Below are 26,704 nucleotides of genomic sequence, written 5' to 3'. Positions count from 1 at the left end.
ATGTGTGAATATGACCAACGTATAGTTACCCTCTTTTCCTTACTACACATTTATTACAATAATTGGTCTTTTAGTTGAAGTCTAGGATTTTCGCAGGGGTCCTTATTCAAACAAAATTGCAAAAAAATTCTTTAAAAAAACCCACCTGGATTTAGGAGAGGGAGAGAAGAACAAGAAAGTGAAGGAAATCTAAGGCATATCTTTGGTCTCCTAGAGGCTGGCCATTTTAGTAAGATGATAATGTTAGTAAGACAATAATATGTAGGGACGTGGTGGCTCAGGGGGTTAGGATGCTTAGCCTGTCGATCAGAAGGTCGGCAGTTTGGCGGGTCGAATCCCGAGTGCCGCGTAACAGAGTGAGCGCCTGTTACTCGTCCTAGCTTCTGCCAACCTAGCAGTTCGAAAGCACGTAAAAATGCAAGTAGAAAAATAGAGACCATTACGGTGGGAAGGTAACAGCGTTCCGTGCGCCTTTGGCGTCCAGTCATGCCGGCCACATGACCACGGAGACGTCCTCGGACAAGTGCTGGCTCTTCGGCTTTGAAACGGAGATGAGCACCGGCCCCTAGAGTCGGAAACGACTAGCACACGTGTGCGGGGGAACCTTTACCTTTAATGTTAATATTCTCTTCTGGCACATTAATATTTCCAAAAGAGTATTTATTTTGTTTCTGTTCCCTTGAGTTCAGAGGCCCATTTCCCAGCAGACAGTGGGCTCTGCTCTGAATTGTTGGAGTAATCAAGAGAACTTTCTACAAAGTTCTGACAGTGTTTCCCGACCTTAACCATTTTAAGATGTGTGGACTTCCCAGAATACCCCAACCAGGAATGGCTGGGGTATTCTGGGAGTTGAAGTCCACATGACTTAAAACAGGCTAAGGTTGGGAAACCCAAACACTATGTTGATTATGCACATTATGTTTGCTCAAACTTTAAAAGTAAGCATGCGTTAGGTCTCCACTGAAATCAGGGCATTATTTTATTTATTTATTTTATTTAGATTTATATACCGCCCCTCTCCAAGGACTCAGGGCGGTGTACAGGGCAATTAAAATGCTATAAACAACACACAGTGTATAAAAATTAAAATAAGATTAAATCAAACTAGCCCTAAACAATAAATACATTCTAAAATTTAAAATTTTTAAAATTTAAACTCTAAAACCCCAATCCCTCAGTCCAGGCCGGCCTGTTCAAACAACCAAGTCTTCAGGTCGCGGCGAAACAAGCGAAGGTCGGGAGCCATCCAGAGCTCAACTGGAAGCTGATTCCAGAGGGCAGGCGCGCCCACAGAGAATGCTCTCCCCCTGGGAGCCGCCAGTCGACATTCCCTGACTGACGGCACCCTGAGGAGACCCTCTCTGTGGGAGCGCAGAGGGCGATGGGAAGTTAACGCCGGCAAGAGGTGCTCCCGTAAATAACCCGGACCCATGCCATTTAGGGCTTTATAGGTCATCACCAGCACCTTGAATCTCACTCGGAAGACAACTGGAAGCCAATGCAGCTCGCGGAGCAGAGGTGTTACATGGGAGTATCGGGAGACCCCCATCACAACTAGCGCGGCTGCATTCGGCACCAGCTGGAGCCTCCGAGTGGTATTCAAGGGCAGCCCCATGTAGAGAGCGTTGCAGTAGTCTATCCGAGAGGTCACGAGCGCATGAGTGACTGTGCGCAGGGCATGCCGGTCCAAATAGGGCCGCAACTGGCGCACCAGGCGAACCTGGGCAAAACCCCCCTAGTCACAGCTCCTATATGATCTTCAAAATTGAGCTGTGAATCAAGGAGGACACCCAAGTTGCGAGCCCTATCTACGGGGGGTAACACCTCACCCCCTATAGATAAAGATGGAATAGAATGGACAACCCGAGATGCCGGTACGCACAGCCACTCAGTCTTGTCGGGATTTAGATGAAGCCTGTTCCTCCCCATCCAGACCCTCACCGCCTCCAGGCAACGGGACATCACGGAGAGGGCATCACTGAGTTGATCTGGGGTGGAAATAAAAAGCTGGGTATCATCAGTGTACTGATGATACCCCACCCCAAAACCACGAATGATCTCGCCCAGTGGCTTCATACAGATGTTGAACAGGAGAGGTGAGAGGACCGACCCCTGAGGGACTCCACAAACGAGAGGCCTCGAGGCCGACCTCTGTCCCCCTGTCAACACCGACTGCGAACGACCCAGAAGGTAGGAGGAGAACCACTGTAAGACAGTGCCTCCCACTCCCAACCCCCTGAGGCGCTGCAGTAAGATACCATGGTCGATGGTATCAAAAGCCGCTGAGAGGTCTAATAGGAGCAACCCTTGTCCCGAGCCCACCAGAGATTGTTCACCAGCGCGACCAATGCCGTCTCCGTGCTGTACCCGGGCCTAAGCCCGATTGGTAGGGGTCCAGATAATCCGCTTCCTCCAGGAACAGAGGAAGCTGATGAGCCACCACACTCTCAACAACCTTCGCTAAAAAGCGAAGGTTGGAGACCAGACGATAGTTATTTAAAATAGCCGGGTCCAGGGCAGGCTTCTTGAGGAGGGGCCTCACCACTGCCTCCTTCAAGGCGGCAGGGAAGCTGCCCTCTCTCAAAGAAGCAGTTATTACTGCCTGGAGCCAGCCTCATGTCCCCTCCCGCCCTGCATGGGTCCAGTAAACAAGTGGTGGAACTCAGCCTCCCCATGATCCTGTCCACTTCTTCCGGAGTCACAGGATCAAATTCTTCCCAAATAATATTCCCAAGACCGCTCGATTCCCCATCGTCAGACTCTGCCCAGTCGGAGTCCAATCCGGCCCGAATCTGAGCGATTTTATCCGCCAGATATTGACTAAATTCCTCGGCACGACCCTGCAGGGGCTCCTCCCTCACCTCCTGGTTCAGGAGGGAGCGAGTCACCCCAAACAGGGCGGCCGGGCGATTATCTGCGGACGCGATGAGGGCAGCGAAGTAATTGGACTTCGCTGCCTCCATCGCTGCGAGATAAGACCTCATGAAGGTTCTTAGTCGCAATCGATCAGAGAGAGGATAAGAGAGAGGATAAAATACATAAGAGAGAGGATAAAATACAAATGCAATTAGAAGCCACTACTTTACATCTTACACCTTCTTTTTAATTTTTTATTTTTCTGTATTTTTTTATTTTATTTGTTTACTACTTATTCACTACGTTTTTTTTTACTTTTCCTTCTCTTTTCAAATATCATTTTTATCTTGAAAAAAGTATTTAATAAAAAATAAATAAATCTGGACATAAGAGCAAACATAATCTGTGTCTTATTATGACCTTAAATAAAGCAAATGTTTGCCCTGCAAAAGGATTCCAGAGCAGAGTTTAAGTGTATTTAGGTTTTCTGCCTTTTAAAAAAAATTATTGGAAGAACTGAGAACACCACAAACTGCTAATTATTTGGATCAAATAATTGGACACACCCATAAGTATGGCTCTGTATTTCATCAGAAAACCTCATTGGCTACACAATTGCCAGATGTTAAGACTAAAATATACAGCAGAAAGCAGTAGCAATACCAATAGCACTTAGTCTTATATACCTCTTCATACCGCTTTATAAGCCTCTCTGAACGGTTTACAAATGTTACCCCCAACCATCTGGGTCTTCATTTTACCCACCTCAGAAAGATGGAAGGCTGAGTGAACCTTGAGCCGGTCAGGATCGAACTCCTGGCAGTAGGCAGACTTAGCCTGCAAATACTGCATTCTCATCACTGCATCACTACAGCTGCTGAAAGCAATACTCTATACCAGAGTTTTTCAAACTTGGCAACTTTTAAGATATCTGCATTTCAACTCCCAGAATTCCCCAGCCAGTGTCACCTGCAGATTTTGTTTGATCAACTGCAATGAAGCAGTTGGATTGAGGTCTTGCAGAGATGCTCCATTTGTGTTTCTCTGGGCATCGAAGCATCTTTGGAGCACGGAATGCCCAGGATGGCACAACCCAAAGGCAGAACCTAAAAAAATGCCACATGGGCAAAGTTCTGCTCCATGAAAAATGGAATCTTCTTCAACAGAATAACAGACTTGGAAGGATCTTGGAGGTCTTTTAGTCCGACTTCCTGCTCAAACAGGAGATCCTACCCCATTTCCCACAAATGGCTGTCCAATCTCTTCTTAAAAGCCTCCAGTGATGGAGCACTCACAACTTCTGGAGGTAAGGAGTTCCACTGGTTAATTGTTCTAACTGGCAGGAAAATTCTCCTTATTTCGAGGTGGGATCTCTCCTTGTTCATTTTCCATCCATTGCTTCTTGTTCTGCCTTCAGGTGCTCTGGAGAATAGGTTGACCCTCTCTTTTTTGTGGCAGCCCCTCAGATATTGGAAGACTGTCATGTCACCCCTAGTTCTTGTTTTCATTAGACTGAGCATACCTAATTTCTGCAACCGTTCTTCAGGTTTTCCCCCCAGCTGCCTCATCTTAAGTCATTTTCCCCAAGGACACATGTGGATGGTGGAGAATGTCTTATACACAGACATGGTGGTGATGACCTATAAAGCCCTACATGGCTTGGGTCCGGGATATCTGAGGGAACACCTGCTGCCGGCATCAAGTTCCCTTCATCCAGTGCGCTCCCACAGGGAGGGTCTTCTCAGGGTGCCACCGGTAAGAGATTGCCGGCGGACGACACCCAGGGATAGGGCCTTCTCAGTGGGGGCGCCTGCCCTTTGGAACCAGCTGCCAGTGGAGCTGAGGACTGCCCCCAACCTCCGTTCATTCCGCCGGGACCTGAAGACCTGGCTCTTCGAGCTCTCTGGCCCAGGCTGAGGATTAATCTTATTTTAACTGGGGTTTTATTTATACAGGGACAAATATAATTTTTTTTAAACTTGTTTTTAACTTTTGTATCTTGGTTTTTAATTACCCTGTAAACCGCCCTGAGTCCTTCGGGAAAGGGCGGTATATAAATGTATAAACAAAAAAAAACATTCAGGAGGAAGTGCAAAGTAATCAATAAATGTGAATTTGAAATAAGCACTCATCTCCTACCTGCAAATAAATCTTCTTCAATCCGGGGATGAGATCACCAATGGGCCCAGAGGCCAGGCGCCCAACTCCCGACATGGCTCCTATGCAAACAAGCACAATCCAGGATTTTTCCTTTTCTTGGAATTCCACTTCTACGAACTTCACCTGGAAAGCGGAAAACAGGCATTGGCCTTGCGTTTGTTCCAACCGGCCTCAGGGCTGCCGATCCCAAATCGGGAGATCCAGTGTGCGACTTGGTAAAAAGAGACATCTGCACACTGCTCCGGTTCGGGGTCATCCCACAAAAAGCAGGAAATGCATAAAAAGGGGACCATAAGCCTTTGTATATTTTTGGAGGGGTAAGGAGTGGGAATTTTAGGCCTGTGCTTTAGGCCTAAAGGCTTCAAAAGCTGGCTGAGTTTTTTATGGGGGTAGTTGAGGAGGTAATGGATAAAATGGGTGGTCTCTGCTTCTGGAAAGTCTAAGAGTGTTTCTCAACCTTAGCAACTTTAAGACATGTGGACTTCAACTCCCAGAATTCCCAGAATTCTCGGAGTTGAAGTCCACAAGTCTTAAAGTTGCCAAGGTTGGGGACCTCTGACTTAGATGATTTGAAATGGCTGCCTATCATTCCGTAAGGGCAGAGAGAGCTATAGGATCACTTTCATAACTGACATTTCAGGATGACCACCTTGGACTTCCGAAGCAGAAGGTCATCAGCCATTGGCCTGGTTTCAGCAGAAGGAACCTCTTGCTCCCATAGCGAGACCACACCTGTGGTGCTGCTGTATTAAAGACCAGCCCCATCACTTCGGGAGCCTCCCTCTGGAGAAGGAAGGGCCTTGAAGGACAGGAAGAGCTGCTCAGAAGATAAGGGTCAGATAAGAGAGGCCAAGAAGCTAACCTGAAACTACTCCAAGTTCATCTGATGATACAAGCAGTCATGACTTACAACCATTTGTTTAGGGACCGTTCAAAGTTACAATGGCACTGAAAAAAAAAGATTTGTGACTGGTCCTTGCATTTGTGACCATCACAGCATCCTCACGGTCATATGATCAAAATTCAGGTGCTCGGCAACTGGCACGTTGTTTACCAAGGTTGCAGTGTCCCAGGGTCACGAGATCTCCATTTGCGACTTTCCCAACTGGCTTCCCATAAGGGGAAGCCGGATTCACTTAATAGCCACACGGTTCACTTAATATCTGCAGTGATGCACTCAACAATCTTGTTAAAAAAAAGTTCGTATAATCGGGCATAACTCAACTGTTTGCTTAGCAATGGAAATTCTGCTCAAAATTGTAATGGTAAGTCGAGGGAGGGTGTCAAGCGCTGGGGAAATTAAATTATTAAATTAAATTAAATTAAATTAAATCGGGAGATTCAGGCAGTTCCAATGAGTGCAAAAGCAAGGTTTAGCTCTCTACAAGAATCTGACCAACTAACAGTCAAGGGAAATGAGCAGGAGATAAGAAAGGCATGCAAGGTGGGATGGATTCTTGTGGGCGTGAAGGGGCTCATGATTGATAAGGTGTTTCACTCCTCCCTCCAGCTCAGCCTGGTCATCTCCTATGGCAGTGGGGAGAAGGGGGGGGGGAGAAAGCACCCTTAGACTTGCAAGGCTCTGTTACTATACCTTTACAATAAAAGTACAGGGGTTCCTTGACTTATGACCACAATTTAGCCCAAAATTGATGTTGCTTAATGAGAAACTTGTTAAGTGAGTTTTGCCCCATTTTACGACTTTTCTTGCCACATTTATTAAGTGAATCCCTGCAATTATTAAATTAGTAACAAAGGTGCTAAGTAAATCTGGTTTCTCCTTTAATTTGATTTGTTACGAGGTCGCCAAAGGGGACCTCGTGACCCCAGGATACCGCAACCGTCATAAATATGAGTCAGTCACCAAGCATCTGAATGTAAACCAGGTGACCCTGGGGATGCTGCAACGGTCGTAAGCGTGAAAAATGGTCAGAGGTTATTTTTTCCTCTGTGCTGTTATAACTTCAAATGGTCACTAAGCGAACTGATGTAAGTCGAGGACTATCTGTAGTTTTGACCTAGGGGGCACCTCTTTCAGATGCTCTGGCATTCTGTTGGAGGGGAGGGGAAGGGGGCTCCAGGGGGAGCATTCTTTGCACACTTCTGCTTTTGCTGTAACTGGGAACGAGGGAGGGGGGAATCATCTGCAGAGATGGGACAGACGCCTCCCGTTCCAAAGTCGCTGCCCCTGAGGATGACCCCGTTATCAGGTCTGCACCTCAGCACTCTCAAAACACCCTTGTGGGCACTCCATGGGCTGCCGGTGAACTGGTCATGGTGTGTGTGTGTGTGTGTGTGTGTGTGTGTTTGGTTTCGAAATAGGAAGAATAGCTTGGTGCTTTGCGCAAGTCCCTTAAGAGCCACCTGACCTTACTGCCACCACTGTCTCTCAGTAAAAGTTCTTTTGATTGACCCCATGGTGTCAAGAGTCGTGCTTTCCTAAGAAGACTAGCCAGGGCCGGTCCTTACAATTGGGTTCTTAGTCTGCTCTCCCTTTTAGGTCTGACGTGGTCTCCTTCCCCCTCCCCCATTTGATGAGGAGCAAGCCCCACCTCCCTTCCCCTTCTCCATCTCACCAGATGCAGGTAAGGGACAAAGTATCCCAGGATGGCAGTAGCTATTCCAAAGGCCCACACTCGGTACGTCTTCCTTCTGAAGACTCGCAAGTTGAAATACTTCCGCATCTGTGACATGCACTGCTGCATCCAGCTCCGGCTGTCTAGCTTGACCTCCCTCTCTTGAGGACTCGAGGCGCAGGGCAATATCGGGCGGAAGGTCAGGGACAAGAAGATCTGAACCAGCATGAAGGCGCTCAGCATCTGGAAGGTGCGAGCGAGGCCAAGGGCCGTCCCCACGATTTTCAGCAGGAACGGGAGACCCACGGAGAAGAGGCAGCTGCCGGTTGTCACCAGTCCGTTGGCCAAACCGAGTCGTCGCTTGAAATAGTGGCCCAGGATGACCAGGGAGGGGTGGAAGGCGAAGGAGCTGCCGCAACCAAAGAGGATTCCGTAGGTGAAGTAGCGGACCTCCAGGGACCTGTGGAAAAGAGAGGACCACAGCAAGGTTTGGTGAGAAATTTTAGTGCTTTACCTTTTAGAAGGTTAAAATTGGAGCAACAGAAGACTCTAGAAAGAGTGCAACAATGATTCGGGGACTGGACGTAGGTTCTCCTGCTTGAGCAGGGGGCTGGACTAGAAGACCTCCAAGGTCCCTTCCAGCTCTATTCTATTCCATTCCATTCCATTCTATCCTACCCAACCCTATTTTTTTTAAAATTCCATTTATATCCCGCCCTTCTCCGAAGACTCAGGGCGGCTTACAAGCTTAGCAGTAGCCTTCATTCTATGTATATGCCTGCTTATTAAGGCTTTCACACACACCCCCAAGCGGCATTATTACAAAGTCAGCTTAATTGCCCCCAACAATCTGGGTCCTCATTTTACCTACCTCGGAAGGATGGAAGGCTGAGTCAACCTTGAGCCTGGTGGGATGCGAACCTGCACTAATTGTAGGCAGCTGGTGTTACTTAAGGAGGCATTAGCCCACTGCTCCACCAAGGCTCTTATTCTACCCTATTCTACCCTATTCTACCCTATTCTACCCTACTCTACCCTACTCTACTCTACCCTATTCTATTCTACTCTACCCTATTCTACCCTACCCTATATCCTACCCTAATTCTATTCTATTCTATTCTATTCTATTCTATTCTGTTCTGTTCTGTTCTGTTCTGTTCTGTTCTACTCTACTCTACTCTACTCTACTCTACTCGTATACTCTATTCTGTTCTAAAGAAGGGTTGCAGGAACTGGGAATGCCGAATCTAATGTCTCTGCTTTTCTTATGCCAACTGCCTGCACTCTTAAATCTTACCAAATTTGATGGGACAACATCTACCACCACTGAACAGTCTGCGGTGCATGGGATTTAAATAGAATCTGAAATTAACACCAAACAACTGCTATGTTTACACAATCCCTCAACTGCAAACAATTTGAACTGAGTTGTTGGCTCTAAAAATTAACCCAATTATGGAGGATTGCACAAACATTGCACGATTTTAAAAATAGAATCACAAGATTATTAATATTTATTTTCATATTATTCCAGGAAATTCTTCAGTTGAGTAATTGAGCTATAATTTAAATCAGAATCGTGTTAACTGTGGTTGAGGAAAGCTGTGGAAAGTTCAAAGAACAGCCAAAGACAAAATGAGAGATATTTTAAAGGGATAAAAATGAACAGTAGAGGAACCCAGTGTTTTGACCAGAGGCATATACTACAAAGGAGAAAATAATGTGAGATAAATGTATTCTTCTCCAAAAAATATTGCTTAACATCCTGATATTTAGAGCACACAGCCAAACCAAGTCAGCAAAGATGATTTGTCTTCATTCCACCTTGTAAGAAAACACGAATCTCCTATTCTTTCTTCAGAAATAAAGCCTTTTATTAATGGTGTCAATTTGGAATAGCATTTATTTTAAATGGATGAAAACGTTTTGGACAGGCCAATGACTGCAATGAGCCAGAGACAGCCAAGCAGGGAAATTCAGAAGAGAATAAGTTGGCTTGAGCCAAACTTGCTGCTGGTAGTCCAATTATTTCCCCAGTTTTCAAATAGACACACGTCCTTTGCAAGGGATAAAGATTTCTAGCCAGACATTTAAAAAAAAAAAGCTTTCTGTGCCTTCTGGGTGAGCCAGATATGTGTGAGCTCCTGTCACCTAAGACTGCCTGAGCTGGGCTACAAAATGCGGACCACGGCCACTTGTAAGAGAATGTGGACCTGGTGGTGGGAAGGGGAAGGCACGAGGAGACTGTGGGAGGTGGGGGTGGACTCAGATGGGGCAAAGAGAAACTACGCAGGATTCTGTTATTCTACCCTGCAAAGAGAGCAGCCTTCCAGGAATCCTTGCCTCTTTCTTGATCTGGCTGACCTCAAAGGGCCGATAGCAGGAAAGGGCAGCCTAAGGGTTGCTCCTGGGGATTTCTGTAGGCCAGCCGTGGTCACCTGATCCTCAGCCCCAGCCAGAGCAGCCCCACCGGAGGCCAGAGGGGCCACCTGGCCTCTTAGTGGTAGGGCAGGCGCCAGGAAGGAAGATTGGGAGGAGGGAGGAGGATGCAGCTTGAATGTCAGGGCAGGGCCACTGAGAAATAAATAAATGAAGAAATAAAGGGAGGGAGGGAGGAAATGGGAAGAGCAAGGGAAGGTAGGAGGGAAGGTAGGAAGGAAGGTAGGAAGGAAGAATTGATATGGGAAATGGGAAGTGCACGGAAGGTAAGGAAGGAAGGAAGGAAGGAAATGGGAAGAGCAAGGAAAGAAGGAAGGAGGGAGGGAGGGAGATGGGAAGTGCAGGGAAGGTAAGAAGGAAGGAAGGAAGGAAATGGGAAGAGCAAGGAAAGAAGGAAGGAAGGAAGGAAGGAAGGAAGGAAGGAGGGAGGGAGATAGGAAGTGCAGGGAAGGAAGGAAGGAAGGAAGGAAGGAAGGAAGGAAGGAAGGAAGGAAGGAAGGAAGGAAGGGAGGGAGGGAGGGAGGGAGGGAGGGAGGGAGGGAGGGAGGGAGGGAGGGAGGGAGGAAGGAAGGGTAAAAACATGGGAAGGAGGGAAGACAGGGAGCCATAGTTTTGAAGCTGAGTGCTTCTGGTGCAAAGAATGTTCCCTTCCAGAAATTCCAGGTGTTGTTGTTGTTGAGTCAGGACATTGCACTGACATTTTATAGAGCTCATCTGCTTATCTGCAGTGATGTCCATCACGAGCACCAAGCCTGGAAGATGTCTACGGTTTGTGGACCTCTGCTTGAAGGACCCTTGATGGGGGGGGGGGAAATGGGGCTTGCTTTGGTTGGAGGGCAAAGGGCTCAGAGACTGGAAGAGCCTTTGGGCCCTTCCACCCGCCCTCTCAGAACCTTACTTGGTGAAGGAACTGGAGAGGAGGCCAATGAAAGCTATGGCAGCTCCTGAGGCAGCGGTGGTCCGGCATCCGATCCGGTCGGTGAAGATGCTGACGATGGGAGAGCAAAAGAAAACCATCCCCATGCCGATGGATCCAACCAAGGCTGCAGGAGGAGAAAAGAAAGGAAAGGGGTGTCATCAACGTGGGTCAGCTTCTGTCAAGGGTCGGGAAGTGAGGGAGAATCCCAGGATGGCTGGTGGCTTGGAGAAGAAAAGCACATCGGATCTGGGACTTGGGAGCAGAAGGAAACGGTGTCTGTTAGGGTCCCCTCCTTGAAAGCTGGACCTGTGAGGTAGTCTAGATGGAGAAAGTGGCCCCCAGGCTCTCCTAGGCCTTTTCCGTGGCTGGGAGTGGACTCAATTCTGAGTCCTGCTTGCCAGTCGAACACCTGCACTGCTATGCCACTTCAAGAGTCCCAAGTCTTTTTTATTCACTTATTTATTTGAACCCTAATTTGCTCGTGAAAAAAGCTTCTCAGCTTTGGCTTTAAAAGAAGCAGCCACTGGCTGTAAATGTGGATTGCTTTATTGCAATTCCGGGATTTCCTCACTGCAAGGTGAATTCCCTTCTTGGTAGAGCCAACTTGGCCCAGATCTCCACAGATCTTCAGTTCACACCCACGCAGTATTGGATCAAAAGAGACAAGCCTTGCCTGATGTTGTGCTTTCCCCTTTCTTTCCATATTCATGAGGAACCCTGAAAACCCCTCCATTTCTCTGGGTGGACAGCCAAAGCGCTTAAAATTTATTTGCAGCCCCTTCCTCAACTGGCTGGGGAGGGGAATCTCACTCCCAGTGCCCTTGACGCTCAGATTTGCTAAAATTTTCATTGCACATGTTTATGTATACAAGCATATCTATGAATATATGCCCTGTTTTTCTTTTTCTTTCTTTCTTTCTTTCTTTCTTTCTTTCTTTCTTTCTTTCTTTCTTTCTTTCTTTCTTTCTTTCTTTCTTTTCCTTTCTGTCTTGCTTTGCTCTCTATCCTTCCTTCCTTCCTTCCTTCCTTCCTTCCTTCCTTCCTTCCTTCCTTCCTTCCTTCCTTCCTTCCTTCCTTCCCTCCCTCCCTCCCTCCCCTTCATGTATTGATTTCATGTTTTCCCTTTTGGATGGGCTCCCAATTAAGTGTTGGGTTTACTGATTTTTCACTGTAACCTTATGGATGGATAGGGAGGATGTTATTCTTCGAAAAAATATATTTTCTTCCAGAATTAAACACTTTTCGGGGGGGGGTGTGTTTGTGTGTTCATTCAGGTCCTGACCAGCTGCAAACTGATCTAGCTTTGAGTAAACCAGCTTAGTTGTGAAAAACAAAAAGAAAAAAAGTACAGGTACCCCTCAGCCAGATTCCTTAACAATGGTGTGATTCACTTAACAGCTGCAGCGATTCCCTTAGCAACCAAGGTCGTAAAACCGGGTGCCACTCACTTAATAACTTGCCTTACCTAGCATCAGAAAATGTGGTCTTAATTGTGGTTCTATGGGTCCGGGACAACCTGTATGGGTCCAGCCATCAATACATCCCAAAATCTCGTGCACAAATGGTTAGTTAAAGGCCTGTGAGAGATATTCACACAACACACTAAGTCAGGTAAGTGATAATCTGAGTTAAAAGGTTTGTACTTGAACGGATTATGTGAACCTGCTAGACCCACTTTTGGATAGTTTATGACTCAGGAGATTATGCAGATTCCCCAAAATGGACAAACCCAAAGGTTTATTTATGCCAAGGATCTTCAAACACGTCCCTTTTATGACTTGTGGACTTCATCTCCCAGAATTCCTCAGCCAGGCATGTGTGCCTAGCTGAGGAATTCTGGGAGTTGAAGTCCACCAGTCATAAAAGGGACAAGTTTGAAGACCCCTGTCTTAAAGCATCCTGGCTGAGGAATTCTGGGAGTTGAAGTCCACCAGTCATAAAAGGGACAAGTTTGAAGACCCCTGTCTTAAAGCATCCTGGCTGAGGAATTCTGGGAGTTGAAGTCCACCAGTCATAAAAGGGACAAGTTTGAAGACCCCTGTCTTAAAGCATCCTGGCTGAGGAATTCTGGGAGTTGAAGTCCACAAGTCATAAAAGGGACAAGTTTGAAGACCCCTGTCTTAAAGCATCCTGGCTGAGGAATTCTGGGAGTTGAAGTCCACCAGTCATAAAAGGGACAAGCTTGAAGACCTCTGGTTCATGCAAACACCAACCTAGGAAGAACCAACCGGTTTGCCAGCAATGCTTCCACTGAACGAGACAACCAAACTTCTGGTGTTTTTTTTTAAAAAAAACTTTATTGGTTTGTTTTTTCCTGAAAGAGAAAAGGGAAAGGAAGTTCTGTGCTTATCCTTCCCCACTGCCCCCCTCAATCCACTGGGGCCTTTGGCTTACCACTCCTGAAGTCTCGACAAAAATATCCCCTTGAAATAACCACTTGTGACAGGACTGCGAGGGCACTTCAAGTGTGATCGTGAGAAAGTGCCTGCTCCAGGGATTTAGCACTTCCCCTCCCCCACCCCAGTACAGGAAGGGGGCACAATGGCTCAAGGGCCCACACATCCTCAGCCCTGGCTGGAAACGGCATCAGCCGTTCCCTTGGGGGGCTTCAGCTAGACAAAGCAACACACCAACATAGGAAGGCACACCTTTGTCGCTCTCTTGTCCGAAGAGGGGCTTTGAAATGTTCCTCGACTTATGGCTGCAAAATGATCCCTAATTCAGCATTTCCCAACCTTAGGAACTTGAAGATGCGTGGACTTCAACTCCCAGAATTCCCCAGCCAGCATAGCTGGCTGGGAAATTCTGGGAGTTGAAGTCCACGCATCTTCAAGTTCCTAAGGTTGGGAAACGCTGCCCTAATTGAGCTGTTGTACGACCACAATTGAGCCCAATGTTCCTGTTGTTAAGTGAGACAGTTGTTAAGTGAATTTTGCCCCCTTTTAATAACCTTTCTTGCCGGAGTTGTTAAGTGAATCGCTGCGCTGGATAAGTTAGTGAGACGGTTGTTAAGCGAATCCTGGCTTCCCCATGGGCTTTGCTTGTCAGAAGGTCGCAAAAGGGGATCACGTGATCCCGGGATGCTGCAGCCGTCATAAGTACATGCCAGTTGCCAAGTGTTTAAATTTTGATCACGTGACCACGGGGATGCGGCAGCGGTCGTAAGTGTGAAAAACGTTGATGTCACTTTTTCAGTGCCGTTGCAACTTCAAAGGGTCACTAAATGAACTGTTGTAAGTCGAGGACTGCCTGGAATCAAGCAATCTTCCTCTGGTGGACTAAGACACCTCGACTGGAAAGAGCAAACGCTGAGCTACCTATCTAGGAAAGTTATTATGGGGTGCCTTCTGAAATGGTCCTGACCTTAGGAGGGATTTGGAGAAATGAACTGCCATCCAGCCAGAAGGAAAAACAACAACAATAATAAACTGCTTCTGCTGAAGCATATTTATTTATTTTATTTTTTTATTTTAATTCCATTTATATCCCGCCCTTCTCCGAAGACTCAGGGCAGCTTACAAGCTTAGCAGTAGCCTTCATTCTATGTATATGCCTGCTTATTAGGGCTTTCACACACACCCCTCCCAAGCGGCATTATTACAAAGTCAGCTTAATTGCCCCCCACAATCTGGGTCCTCATTTTACCTACCTCGGAAGGATGGAAGGCTGAGTCAACCTTGAGCCTGGTGGGACTCGAACCTGCACTAATTGCAGGCAGCTGGTGTTACTTAAGGAGGCATTAGCCCACTGCTCCACCAAGGCTGCATATAATTAGGAAGAGAAATCTGATTGTACAGTTATAGCCATCTTAGTTTTTTTTTATCCCCTCCATGGACACCCCTGCATGTGGTATCACCCTGCTTACTTTATGGCAATGTCGTTATGGGCTTGCAGAAAAGGGACATACCAATTGTCCACCTGGGATGTCTGCAGAAGATGGGGTGGGTGGAAATCAAGAGGATGGACACATTGGTGAGATCAAAGCAATACAATACACATAAAGAAGGACAGAGCTTCAATGACACTTTTGTGGGTGTCATCTTGACCACACCCTACATTCTGCTGTGTCTCATTGCAGGTTGACTTGCTATACACTAAAAGAAGATTTCTAGTTTCAGAGGCCAGCAATTCATTGCCACAATTGTAACACAGCTCATCTCTAACATATGAACTGGAAACTTGATTATTCTTTAGAATTATGACTTTAAAATTCTTGCTCTGCGACGAGTCGGCTTGAGTCCAAAGAAGATTTTGCAAAATTACACCCCACATCTCATTCTTGAGGTGTGGGGTGTAACAGATGAACATGAAGGATTAATGTGAAGGGTATGAAAGACTATTGCAGGATTTCCCAACTTTTAGACACGTGAACTTCAACTCTGGCTGGGGAATTCTGAGAGTCGAAAACCAGGGCTGAAATCAGCAAGAATGCTTCCAAACTGTACCAATATCCCAACTTCTTGCGCCTCAAATGAGTTGGCCAGTGAGTTCAGATGTCCAGTCAAAACAGCATCTGCCCCAAAGGCCTCTTTTCAAAAATGGGGAGAGCATCGTTCAAATGGGAAATGAAGACACTCTTTCAGATGTGCTGTGTCCATCTACAGCCCTCTTCTTTGGAAGACTAGCAAGAAATACTTGGATAAGCTTAGAGTCCGAGCAAAGGAAAAACAGCGTGCTAAAAGTTGAAAACGAGTCAGCTTCCTCCAACTCACATCATTAGACGCACCATTACGCTTGTAGCCGAGAGGGCCGGCACTTGCAGCCGAACTTCTTTGCAGGGCAGAAGTTTGGAGAAGAGGTCCTTTTGAGCAAACATCGACTTGGGAGGCCTCCTGTCCAAGAACCATTTTGAAGCCGCAGCAGGCCGGTGGAATTTAAGTTACAGGAACCTCTTTTTCATCTCTCTGGAAGGGAAATAATGCCCCTCGCTTCTCTGCTCCAAATAAGCCAGGTACTGTGTTTGGCCTGGCAAAGTCAACATTTTCTGGGTTTCATTTCCCACATCTCTAAAAGACAAATACGAGGAAATCTAACTTTCCCTAGAAAGCCAAACTAAGAATGAAGCTGACTTGGATTGCAGTTTCTGGTTTTGTTTTTTAAAATTTAGCTGTTGGAATTGCCACGTGCAACTGAACAAAATTGCCAAACCCCCACCGGGCTGCAGTTAAATGGCAGTGGTTTTTTGTTTTTTTTACAGTTTTACGAAATCCTATCAACTCAATGTTTGTAGTAAATTTCAGAGTCCGATTGTTCTGTCCCAGGCACTCTTTGCTTTTGCTTTTCCATATATTACTGGGGCAGCCAAACAGCCACGATTCCTCTGCACCACACACACTCACAAGTTTTGTGTAAATTTCCAGCCCTCAGTCTAGACCAGTCTATAAAAGCTCGTGATGCCCCAACTGAACTTATTAATCATGGAGGTGCGTTACTTGCTTGCAACAGACTAATAGGTATTTTCTTGCTTCAGTTGCTACAAACTAACATGGTTTTCTTTGTGTTGGCTGCCACAGCCTAACATGGTTTCTTTTGCTTTGGTTGCAACCTACTAACATGACTTCTCTTGGTTTGCTTGTAAATGACTATCATAGTTTTTTTGCAACAGACTAAAATGGTTTCTGTTGCTTTTGCTGCAAGAGACTAACAAAGTATTTCTGGCTTAGGTTGCGATGGATTAACATGGTTTCCTGGACATCAGCTGAGCAGTTCCCTTGAGCATATATACCTAGATCAGGGGTGTCAAACTCAATTTCATTGAGGGCTGCATCAGCATTGTGGTTGCCCTCAAGCGGCTGGGTGGGTGTGGCCAGGGTGGGTGTGGCCTACTGGGTGGGTGTGGCTAGAGTGTGTATGGCCTACTGGGTGGGCGTGGCCAGCTCTACATCGTTCGCATCAAGGGTGCCTATGGGGGCCTGGGCAGGAGTGGGACAGATCTGGGGGTCTCTGGCAGAAGGAGGGTCTCTGGGCCAGGGCCAAGGCAGCGGGGGCCGTTCCCTCACTGTTTCCAGGATGGCTTTGCGGGCCACATGAAACCACTTCGCGGGCCGGATCCGGCCCCCGGGCCTTGTGTTTGACATGTCTGACCTAGATCAATCACATATTATGTTGTACAGACCAGTGGCATTTTCCTTCCACTATTCGAAAACAGACACTGTCAAATAAAAAAGATGTTGAGACTCTGGAAAGAGCGGCAGAGAAGAGTGACAAGAATGATTAGTGGGCTGGAGGTTAAAACATATGAAGAACAGCTAGAGGAACTGGGCATGGCTAGTCTAGTGAAGGACCAGGGGAGACAGGATAGCAATATTCCAATATTAGAGGGGCTGCCACAAAGAAGAGGAGGTCACCCTATTTTCCACAGCACCAGAAAGCAAGACAAGAAACAATGGCTGGAAACTAACCAAGGAGAGAAGCAACCTAGAACTAAGGAGAAATTTCCTAACGGTGAGAACAATTAACCGGTGGAATGCCTTCCCTTCAGAGGTTGTGGGTGCCCCATCGTCGGAGGCTTTTAGGAAGAGACTGTTCAGCCATTTGTCTGAAATGGTATAGACTCTCCTGGACTAGAAGACCTCCAAGGTTCCTTCCAACTATGCTATTCTGTTAAATGGTGGGAAATGGTGCACAATCCAGAGGCATCGTCAAGGAGATGGTTGCCAAAAAAGTTGAGATGGCAGTCCCATCTGACCCATCTAAGCCTTGCCCCCCTGTCACATGCTTGGTGTCCATCAACGGGGGCCAAGGCTCCAGTTGCGTGGATGGTCACCATTTTGAGGCAGCAAAGAAATAAAATGGAAGCTGCAGACCTAACATAAACACCAAAGGGAAAAAACACGATTTCCTTGGCAGACCGTGGCGTGGTTTTCCCTGGACACACAAGTATTGTGCAAGCAGGATTGGAAGAAATCATCCCTATCCTGTTGCTGGCTTAGAAAACTTCAAACCCGGTGGTTGTCCTGTTGTGACATCCTTCCCCCACGGAAAAGGATGCTGTCTTCCTCCCACAGGGAAGTGTGGGAGAGTTGCTTGTCCACTGACATCACTCTCCTGTGGCTGAAGCTTTCTGGACCAGGTGGAGACCAACATGGCTGAAGTCCCAAATCCTGGAAATGTCAAATCCTGGAAATGTCAACACTACAGCCCTGGTATCTTCTTGACAGATGAATGTTCACAGCCGTTATGGTGTTGACATTTCCAGTGATTTCTCTCTCTCTCTCTCTCTCTCTTTCTCTCTCCCCGTGATCAGCTGGATGCTGGCTTGTTCCCAGCTGTGTCTGCAGGAGGGCCAGAAAAGTTAAAATAGTGGCTGCATCTGTGGGACTGAAGCTCACCCTTTGTGGAACCAGAGGTGATTGTGGTGATTTGACAACCCCTTGCCGATGTCCCTGCAAGTGCCTTGGTGGTTAAGTCCGACGGGCAATACATTACAATGTTTCAATTACATGATTGAATGTTATCCTTGTATGGTCCTAAATCTCTATGTAAAATAGTCTTGCAAATCTGCTTGAATATTCAAACATGCCCAGACTAATTGTGGTCCCTTTGTTCATACAATGTGCTCATTTCTGCTCATTTCTCACCAGGTTAGTGAATCAAAAGCAGCAAGCAGCTCTGCCAAAGAACCAAACCAACAGGATGGAGAAGATTCCATTTGCGCATCCCGGATCTGAAGTAAGATTTTTGTTTTCCTCTAGGCACACATGCGAATTTCCAGGCACATGAGGGACCAGGACCTCCTCGAACAATTCAATCAGACCTCTTGGGTGATTTGATCACCTGGTTCGATTGTCGTCCTGCGTTTCGAGCAAAGGAGAGACTCTTTTCCTTGACCACCTAAAGCCATGAATCTATATTGATTTTGTTAAACCCATAAGCCTTTTCTTTTAACAGATCTTCACACACACACACACACACACACACACACACAAATCAATTTTCAGAGTGTTCAGCTGCTGGTTTAGGAAGAGAAGTCCTTAAGTGAGATCAAGGATTATGGCCAATTTATGCTATTCACAGCTATTTCCCATGACACACACACACATACACACACACACACTTCCCACTCCGCCATCAACCAAGAGAAGAAGCTCAACAGGAATGTCATCAGAGTCATCAGAGCGGCTGGAAAAGTCAAAAGGTGTCACTGAAGCTCCATTTGTTTTTACGGGCACCACAGAGCTTGGATTGTTCCACCACGACTTGGTGGCCCACACCTTACAGACATTCCCAACCTTTTCTATATCCCTAACCCCCTAGTACGCTTCTGATATATTCTCACACTCCTTACAAAAGTTTGGAATAACGGTGTATTATGCATATAAACTATAATTTTGAAAAGCCAAGTTTTCACAACCCCTGGGAATATCAATCTCACACCCCTGGTTGGGAACCCCTGCCTTCAACTGAGGTTCAGCCTTCTCCAATCCTGCTTTCTAGCTAAAGGTAACCAATGCTCATCTCTGTTTCAAAAACAATTTGAAAACAATTTGAAAAAAATGTTCAAAAAGAATTCCGTGGTAATGTGGCCAGCATGACTACCTGCTGAGGCACACGGAATTCTGTTACTATCCCACTGAAGGTAAAGGTAAAGGTAAAGGTTCCCCCGCACACGCGTGCTAGTCGTTTCCAACTCTAGGGGCCGGTGCTCATCTCTGTTTCAAAGCCGAAGAGCCAGCGCTTGTCCGAGGATGTCTCCGTGGTCATGTGGCCGGCATGACTAGACGCCAAAGGCGCACGGAACGCTGTTACCTTCCCACCGGAGTGGTCCCTATTTTTCTACTTGCATTTTTACGTGCTTTCGAACTGCTAGTTTGGCAGAAGCTGGGATGAGTAACAGGCGCTCACTCTGCTATGCGGCACTCGGGATTCGACCTGCCAAACTGCCGACCTTCTGATCGACAAGCTCAGCGTCCTAACCCACTGATCCACCGCGTCCTTTATCCCACTGAAGTGGTACCTATTTATCTACTCGCACTTGCACACTTTCGAATCATCAGGTGGGCAGGAGCTGAGACAAGTAACAGGAGCTCACATGGCACTTGGGTCTTGAGCCCCGGCTGTCAGCTTTCCAGACGATAGGCTCAGCGTCTTTAATCGCAAAGCCATTGTGCACCTTTCGCTTTCCAGCTGTTTGGAACCCCTTCTCCTCTCCATGCAACCCTTCAACCCAGTGGCTGGCCACTGGGTAAGACCACAGCTGGAATACTGCATCCAGTTTTGGTCACCACCTTACAAAAAAGAGGTTGAGACTTTGGATAAAGTGCAGAGAAGAACAACTAAGACAGTTAAAGGCCTAAAACGTGAAGAACGGTTACAGGAACTGGGTATGGCTAATCTAGAAAAAAGAAAGGACTAGGGGTGACATGATAGCAGGATTCCAGTATTTGAGGGGCTGCCACAAAGAGGAGGGGGTCAACCTATTTTTCCAAAGCACTCGCAGGCAAGACAAGAAGCAACGGATGGGAACCAATCAAGGAGAGAAGCAAGCTGGAACTAAGGGAAAATTTCCTGACAGTGAGAACAATTAACAGTGGTGCGAGCGGCTTGCCTTCAGAGGTTGTGGGTGCTCCAACACAGGAGGTTTTTAAGGAAAGATTGGACAGCCACCTGTCTGAAATAGTATAGGGTCTCCTGCCTGAGCAGGGGGTTGGACTAGAAGACCTCCAAGGACCCTTGCAGCTCTTTTCTGATTGACTTTGGGAGCTGGGATCTTCCCACTTCTGGATGGCCCCAGGCTGGGGAATATTTAAATATTGAACCCAGCAAATGGATTTTCACAGCGGGCTTGTTACCTAACTTCTGGCTAGCAAAGGCTGCCATAAATCGTCTTGCTCCCTCTTAATTGTAATTGCTCTCTAATGCTCTCAGAAGGTACCGATCAGTGAAGAAATACCACCACAAGGGAAGAAATAGGGAACAGAACATGGGAGGGAATTATTTTTCTTGGCATGATATTAAACACTTCTTCGCATAACGTGAGCCACTTTTATCATCTGCAGGCAACAACAAGGAAATAATGGAACAAAGCATTAGCGGCCCGCTGCAACCTTGCTGGAATTGGCTGCCTGGATGACTCCGAACAGACCCAGCCAATAAAAATAAAAACGCAGTTGGACAAAGACGATGCATTATTTTTGACTTTTGCTTACTCTGTGCTGGTTTTTTTCAGCCATGAACGTCAAAATACATTGCAAATGCAGGAGGAATGAATACAGGTAGTCCTCGAATTACAACAGTTCATTTAATGACTGTTTGAAGTGACAACGGCACTGAAAAAAGAGACTTGTGATTGTTCTTCACACTTACGACCGTTGCAACATCCCCGTGGTCACATGATTGTGCTTGACAACTGGCTCATATTTATGATGGTTAATGTATCCTGGGGTCATGTGACCCCCTTTTGTGACCTTTTGACAAACAAAGTCAATGGGGAAGCCGGATTCACTTAACAACTGTGGCAAGAAAGGTCATAAAATGGGGCAAACCTCACTGAACAAATGTCTCGCTTAGCAACAGGAATTTTGGGCTCAGTTGTGGTCGTATGTCGAGGACTGCCCGTACTTTCCCAAACCCCAAGCTTATATCTAGGTCTTACATACGTTCCCACAGGCGTGATCAGAAACACAACACAGGTAGTCCTTGACTTACGACGACTGTCGGATCAGAATTTCCATGGCTAAGCAAGTGAGTCATGCCCCACGTTACAAGCTTTTCTGCCACGGTTGTTAAGCGAATCGCTGCCGTCGTTAAGTGAATCGCGCAGTCATTAAATGAATCCGGCTTCCCCCGCTGACATTGCCTGTCGGAAGCTGGCTATGAAGGTCACAAAGGTAAGTTTGTAAGGTCACTTAGGACCATTATAGCATCCCCATGGTCATGGGATCAAAGCTTGGATGTTTGGCAGCAGGCATGTATGGTTGCAGCATCCTGGGCGGGGGGGTCACATGATCCTCAGTGCTCACCTGAGCGTGGGGTTTGCTCTCTGTTTAGATACTTGTGGTTTGCCCTTTCAGTGTTGCCTGAAGAATAAACATGCTAAGTAAGCAACAGCCTAATCAGGGCCAAGAACCCTCCAATCAACGCTGGCAGGGCAAGCCGCTTGTATTCCAACAGAGAGCAAAGCCCATTCCTTACTAGCAGTGATGACGTTACCTAGTTGGGTAATGAGATGCCTGCAATAAAATAGCCAAGCTCAGAGAGCACCAAGGACCCCACAGTCCTCGTCGTCCTCCTCCTCCTCCTGTCGACAGACCCTATTCCCTTCTAGCACTGATGACGTTACCTAGTTGGGTAATGAGATGCCTGCAAGAAAACAGCCAAGCTCAGAGAGCACCAAGGACCCCACCGGAGCACAACTTTCGGACAGCCTCCAAGGACCAACATTCCCTTTCCTTGCGACTGAACGAGAAGCCAGGATAACTGCGGACTCCTGGACAGAGGATAGGATAATGGAAATCCTGACATTCCCACAAGGCTGTTGGCCATCTTATCAGAAAGCACACTGCCTCTCTAAGAGTGTTTCTCTAAAGTTCCCTTCTCTTTGGACAGAATTTCTACATTAAAACCTTTTTCAGCAAAGGGAATGAGAAATAGAGAAGAGGCTGCAGGAAATCTGTAGAGAAGAGCCACGAAGATGATCAGGGGACTGAAGATAAAACATATCAAGAACGGTTGCTGGAATTGGACAGATCTAGTTGAATGAAAAGAAGGACTAGGGGAGATGTGATAGCAGTCTTCCAATATTTGAGGGGCTGCCACAAAGAAGAGGGGGAGGGGGTCAAGCTATTCTCAAAAGCACCTGAAGGCAGGACACAAAGCAACGGATGGAAACACATCAAGGAGAGAAGCAACCTAGAACTAAGGAGAAACTTCCTAACAGCGAGGACAATTAGCCAGTGGAACGGCTTGCCTCCAGAAATTGTGGGTGTTCCATCACTGGAGGTTTTTAAGACAAGACTGGCCAGCCACTTGTCTGGAATGATATAGTAGGGAGTCCTACTTGAGCAGAGGGTTGGACTAGAAGACCTCCAAGGTCCCTTCCAAGCCTGTTATTCTATTATCTCTTTTTTTTCCCGCCCCCATTTGCCCTATCTGGGTCTAATCATGCGGGGTTCAAAACCAGAGTGAATATGGGACATACTGTAAATGAAACCGCGCATAATGCTCAGTTCTCTGTTGGCTGTCTTGAGCTCTCCACCTTCTGCTTGGCCCTTTTTCTGGTTTCTGAGGGCTTCCAAAAATCGAAGACAATCCTACCTTGTTCGAGTTCTTATAATGAGCCAAGAAAAGTAGGTCACCGCCGTCATCCACTAAGGCTAAGCTGGAAAACAAGCCCTCTTGCCTAACTTCTCGGCACGCACTTGTTTATTTATTTATTGGGTTTGCAAGGCTGCACAGTTCAAGAATAACACTGGGCAGTGCAGAATTATGAAAAATAGATAAAAACAACCAGGGAGCAGGGTGCAGTGCGACCTAGAAGAACCCAAAGCCAAGGGGCAGAAGGGACCTTAGAGGTGGGTCCATCTTGCTCTGCAGTTCAGAAGTACCAATTCCCGAAGCCTTCTTGAAGTTGACCCCCAAATCTTGGTGAATTCAGGTGAATTCAGGAACACTTTGGGGTCTTTTTCAAAATAGCAGGACAACAGATGGCTTGCTGTTATCTTCTGAAGTTTCCCCCCACCCTAGTTTCCCTGTCTAGCTGGCAAACCTCAGACGTCATGGTAGTCTCCCATCAAAATATGAACCAGGCCAAACTCTGCTTTTGCATCCAGGCTCACACAAGGCCAATTTGCTGTGGGCACCTGCTGGCCACCAAGACGTGTAGGAGAGCTACTGCTCGGACATTCTTGAAGGGGAGAAGGGTCCCCCTGCTTGAGCAGGGGCCTGGACTAGAAGACCTCCAAGGTCCCTTCCAGCTCCATTCCGTTCCATTCCATTCCATTCCATTCCATTCCATTCCATTCCATTCCATTCCATTCCATTCCATTCCATTCCATTCCATTCCATTCCATTCCATTCTATTCTATTCTATTCTATTCTATTCTATTCTATTCTATTCTATTCTATTCTATTCTATTCTATTCTTATTCTATACTCCAGTGGGCAGCTTCTCTCCTTCAGAAGAGAATAACAGAGTTGGAAGGGACCTTGGAGGTCTTCTAGTCCAACCCCCTGCTCAAGCCAGAGACCTTATACCATTTGAGACTGGCTGTCCAGCCTCTTTTTGAAAGCCTCCAGTGATGGAGCACACACAACTTCTGAACTTGTTCCATTGGTTAGGAAATTTTATCCTTAGTTTTAGGTTGCTTCTCTCCTTGGTTAGTTCCAACCACTGTTCCTCTTTTGGTTGACCCCTCCCTCACCTTTGTAGGAGCCCCTCAAATATTGGAAGACTGCCATCACGTCACAGCTAGTCCTTCTTTTCGTTAGACTAGGTAAAGGTAAAGGTTCCCCCGCACATGCGTGCTAGTCGTTTCCGACTCTAGGGGCCGGTGCTCATCTCCGTTTCATAGCCGAAGAGCCAGCGTTTGTCCGAGGACGTCTCCGTGGTCATGTGGCTGGCATGACTAGACGCCAAAGGCGCACGGAACGCTGTTACCTTCCCACCATAGTGGTCCCTATTTTTCTACTTGCATTTTTACGTGCTTTCGAACTGCTAGGTGGGCAGAAGCTGGGACGAGTAACAGGCGCTCACTCTGTTACGCGGCACTCGGGATTCGACCCGCCAAACTGCCGACCTTCTGATCGACAAGCTCAGCGTCCTAACCCACTGAGCCACCGCGTCCCTTCGTTAGACTAGACATACCCAATTCCTGCAACTGTCACACTTCCAACAGAAGCACTCAGGAGAAGAAACTGCCTATCAGGTTGCCAGAATCTTATCTGTTATTTTTTTTTTTATAAAAATGGGGGTAAAAGCGGGACGGGAATCTGACGGGTGCCCAGGTCTAGGGAGTTAGCTGGAAATATCTCAACATACCCAGAGTCGTTTCCATATGAGATGGGTGGTAAATAAATTCAATAAATACACAGATACATACATAGATGGTGGGAAAGTGTTAGAATGTGTGCGCGTGAGAGAGAGAGAAAAAGGAGGAGGGTGAGAGCGAGAGAACGAGAGAAGAAGAGAGAGAACGAGAGACGGAACTCTTTTCAATAAATTATGTTCTGCCTCGTCTTGCCAAATAAGCTAAAAGCAATGATGTTAAATTAATGTTTTCTTCCTCCTGGGAAGGATGAACAATCACAAGGATCATTTGATATTTTAATGGCTTTGGAGCCGGACAAATTGCACTCAGGAGTTTCATTGCGCTGGATCAACAGTCCACATTCCTCTGTAAGCAGCCAGCCTTTCGCCAAAGGCAGGCGGGGCCAAGAGTTGGCCCAGCACCTAATAATTAACTCTTGACTCTGCAAAAAATACTGGCTGTCTGCAGCACATTCCAGAAAGAGTCTCCCAACTTTCTCCCCGCTCCAGCCCTTAAAAAGCAGGGACCCCAGCAGAGAGGGGGCTCGGGGTATGATTAACCGGCTACCTATTGATGGGCAAACTTTGTCAGAGACCAGGAAGAATCACGTATTATTTGCCTCTCTCGGTCCCCGCTCAGTACTGGTGGAAAGTTCAAGGCCTCCAAATTTTGATCTCTGGATTTTCGCTAAAAGGTTCACTGCTCAGCCCGGATCAAATTGGAGCCAATTTGGCCAAAGGGCCGTGTTGACTGACTTAGGATGGAGCAGAGTCCCGGCCCCTTCAAAGGAGACTGTTTGGATCTGACCATCTCCCATTGAAATTAGTTTTGCGGGTGCTGAAGAATTACGTTAGCGGAACGGCTTCGCTCCAGAAGCTGTGGGTGCTCCATCACTGGAGGTTTTCAGGAAGAGACTGGACAACCATTTGTCTGGAATTGTGTGAGGTCTCCTGTTTGAGCAGGGGGCTGGACCAGAAGACCTCTAAGGCAGGGGTCTCCAACCTTGGCAACTTTAAAGACCTGTGGACTTCAACTCCCAGAATTCCTCTTAAAGTTGCCAAGATTGGGGACCCCTGCTCTAAGGTCCCTTCCTTCCCACTCTGTTAATCTCATGCTCTGTGTGATGGATTTTCACACAATTCTGGGTCCCCCTTGTTGAACTGAGAAGCTTCATCGAAGAAAAGAAATAGGCAACATTTGGGGCCAAGGATGAGGAAGGAGTAGGGGAAAAGCTGTCCACTTATTTATTTATTTATTTATTTATTTATTTATTTATTAATGGGATTTATATCCCGCCCTATCTCCCGAAGGACTCAGGGCGGCTAACAACAAAACATATAATAAGTACAGAAATTAAGATAAAAATAAAATTAAAATCATCTGTGCAATAAATTAAAATTAAAAACTAAAAATAAATTAAAAATTGTAAATATAATTAATTAAAATGCCTGTCAGTCTAGGTCAGCCTGGTGGAATAGGAGTGTTTTGAGGCCGCGGTGAAAGGATTGGAGATTTTGGGCCATCCGAAGCTCAGGGGGGAGCTGATTCCATAGGGTTGGCGCTCCCACAGAGAAGGCCCTCCCCCTGGGGGTCGCCAGCCGACATTGCCTAGCTGACGGTACTCTGAGGAGGCCTTCTCTGTGTGAGCGTACTGGGCGATGGGAATTCGTTCCCGGCAGCAGATGGTCCTGCAAGTATCCCGGGCCTAAGCCATGTAGGGCTTTAAAGGTAAGTACCAGCACCTTAAATCTCATGGACTTGGTTGTCGACCTTTACTTACATCTGCT

The 26,704-nt window shown here is 46.8% G+C and overlaps 1 protein-coding gene across 1 annotated transcript in view; it reads right to left on the bottom strand.

The window, feature by feature from the left end:
* The window catches only part of SLC16A2 (solute carrier family 16 member 2), a 90,674-nt gene that overhangs the window by 11,654 nt on the left and 52,316 nt on the right, over positions 1-26,704 (bottom strand). Inside the window, exons 2-4 of the mRNA XM_081336569.1 lie at positions 10,930-11,074; positions 7,593-8,052; positions 4,996-5,139 (exon numbers count right to left, since the gene is read on the bottom strand). Of these exons, the coding sequence (XP_081192695.1) occupies positions 4,996-5,139; positions 7,593-8,052; positions 10,930-11,074 (749 nt within the window). The remainder of the gene's footprint in view (positions 1-4,995; positions 5,140-7,592; positions 8,053-10,929; positions 11,075-26,704) is intronic.

This window comes from Vipera berus, assembly GCF_964194415.1.
Source record: "Vipera berus genome assembly, chromosome: 11".
Lineage (NCBI taxonomy): Eukaryota > Metazoa > Chordata > Lepidosauria > Squamata > Viperidae > Vipera > Vipera berus.
Note: the sequence above shows the minus strand (reverse complement) of the source record. Positions and strands in the feature narration are given on the sequence as shown.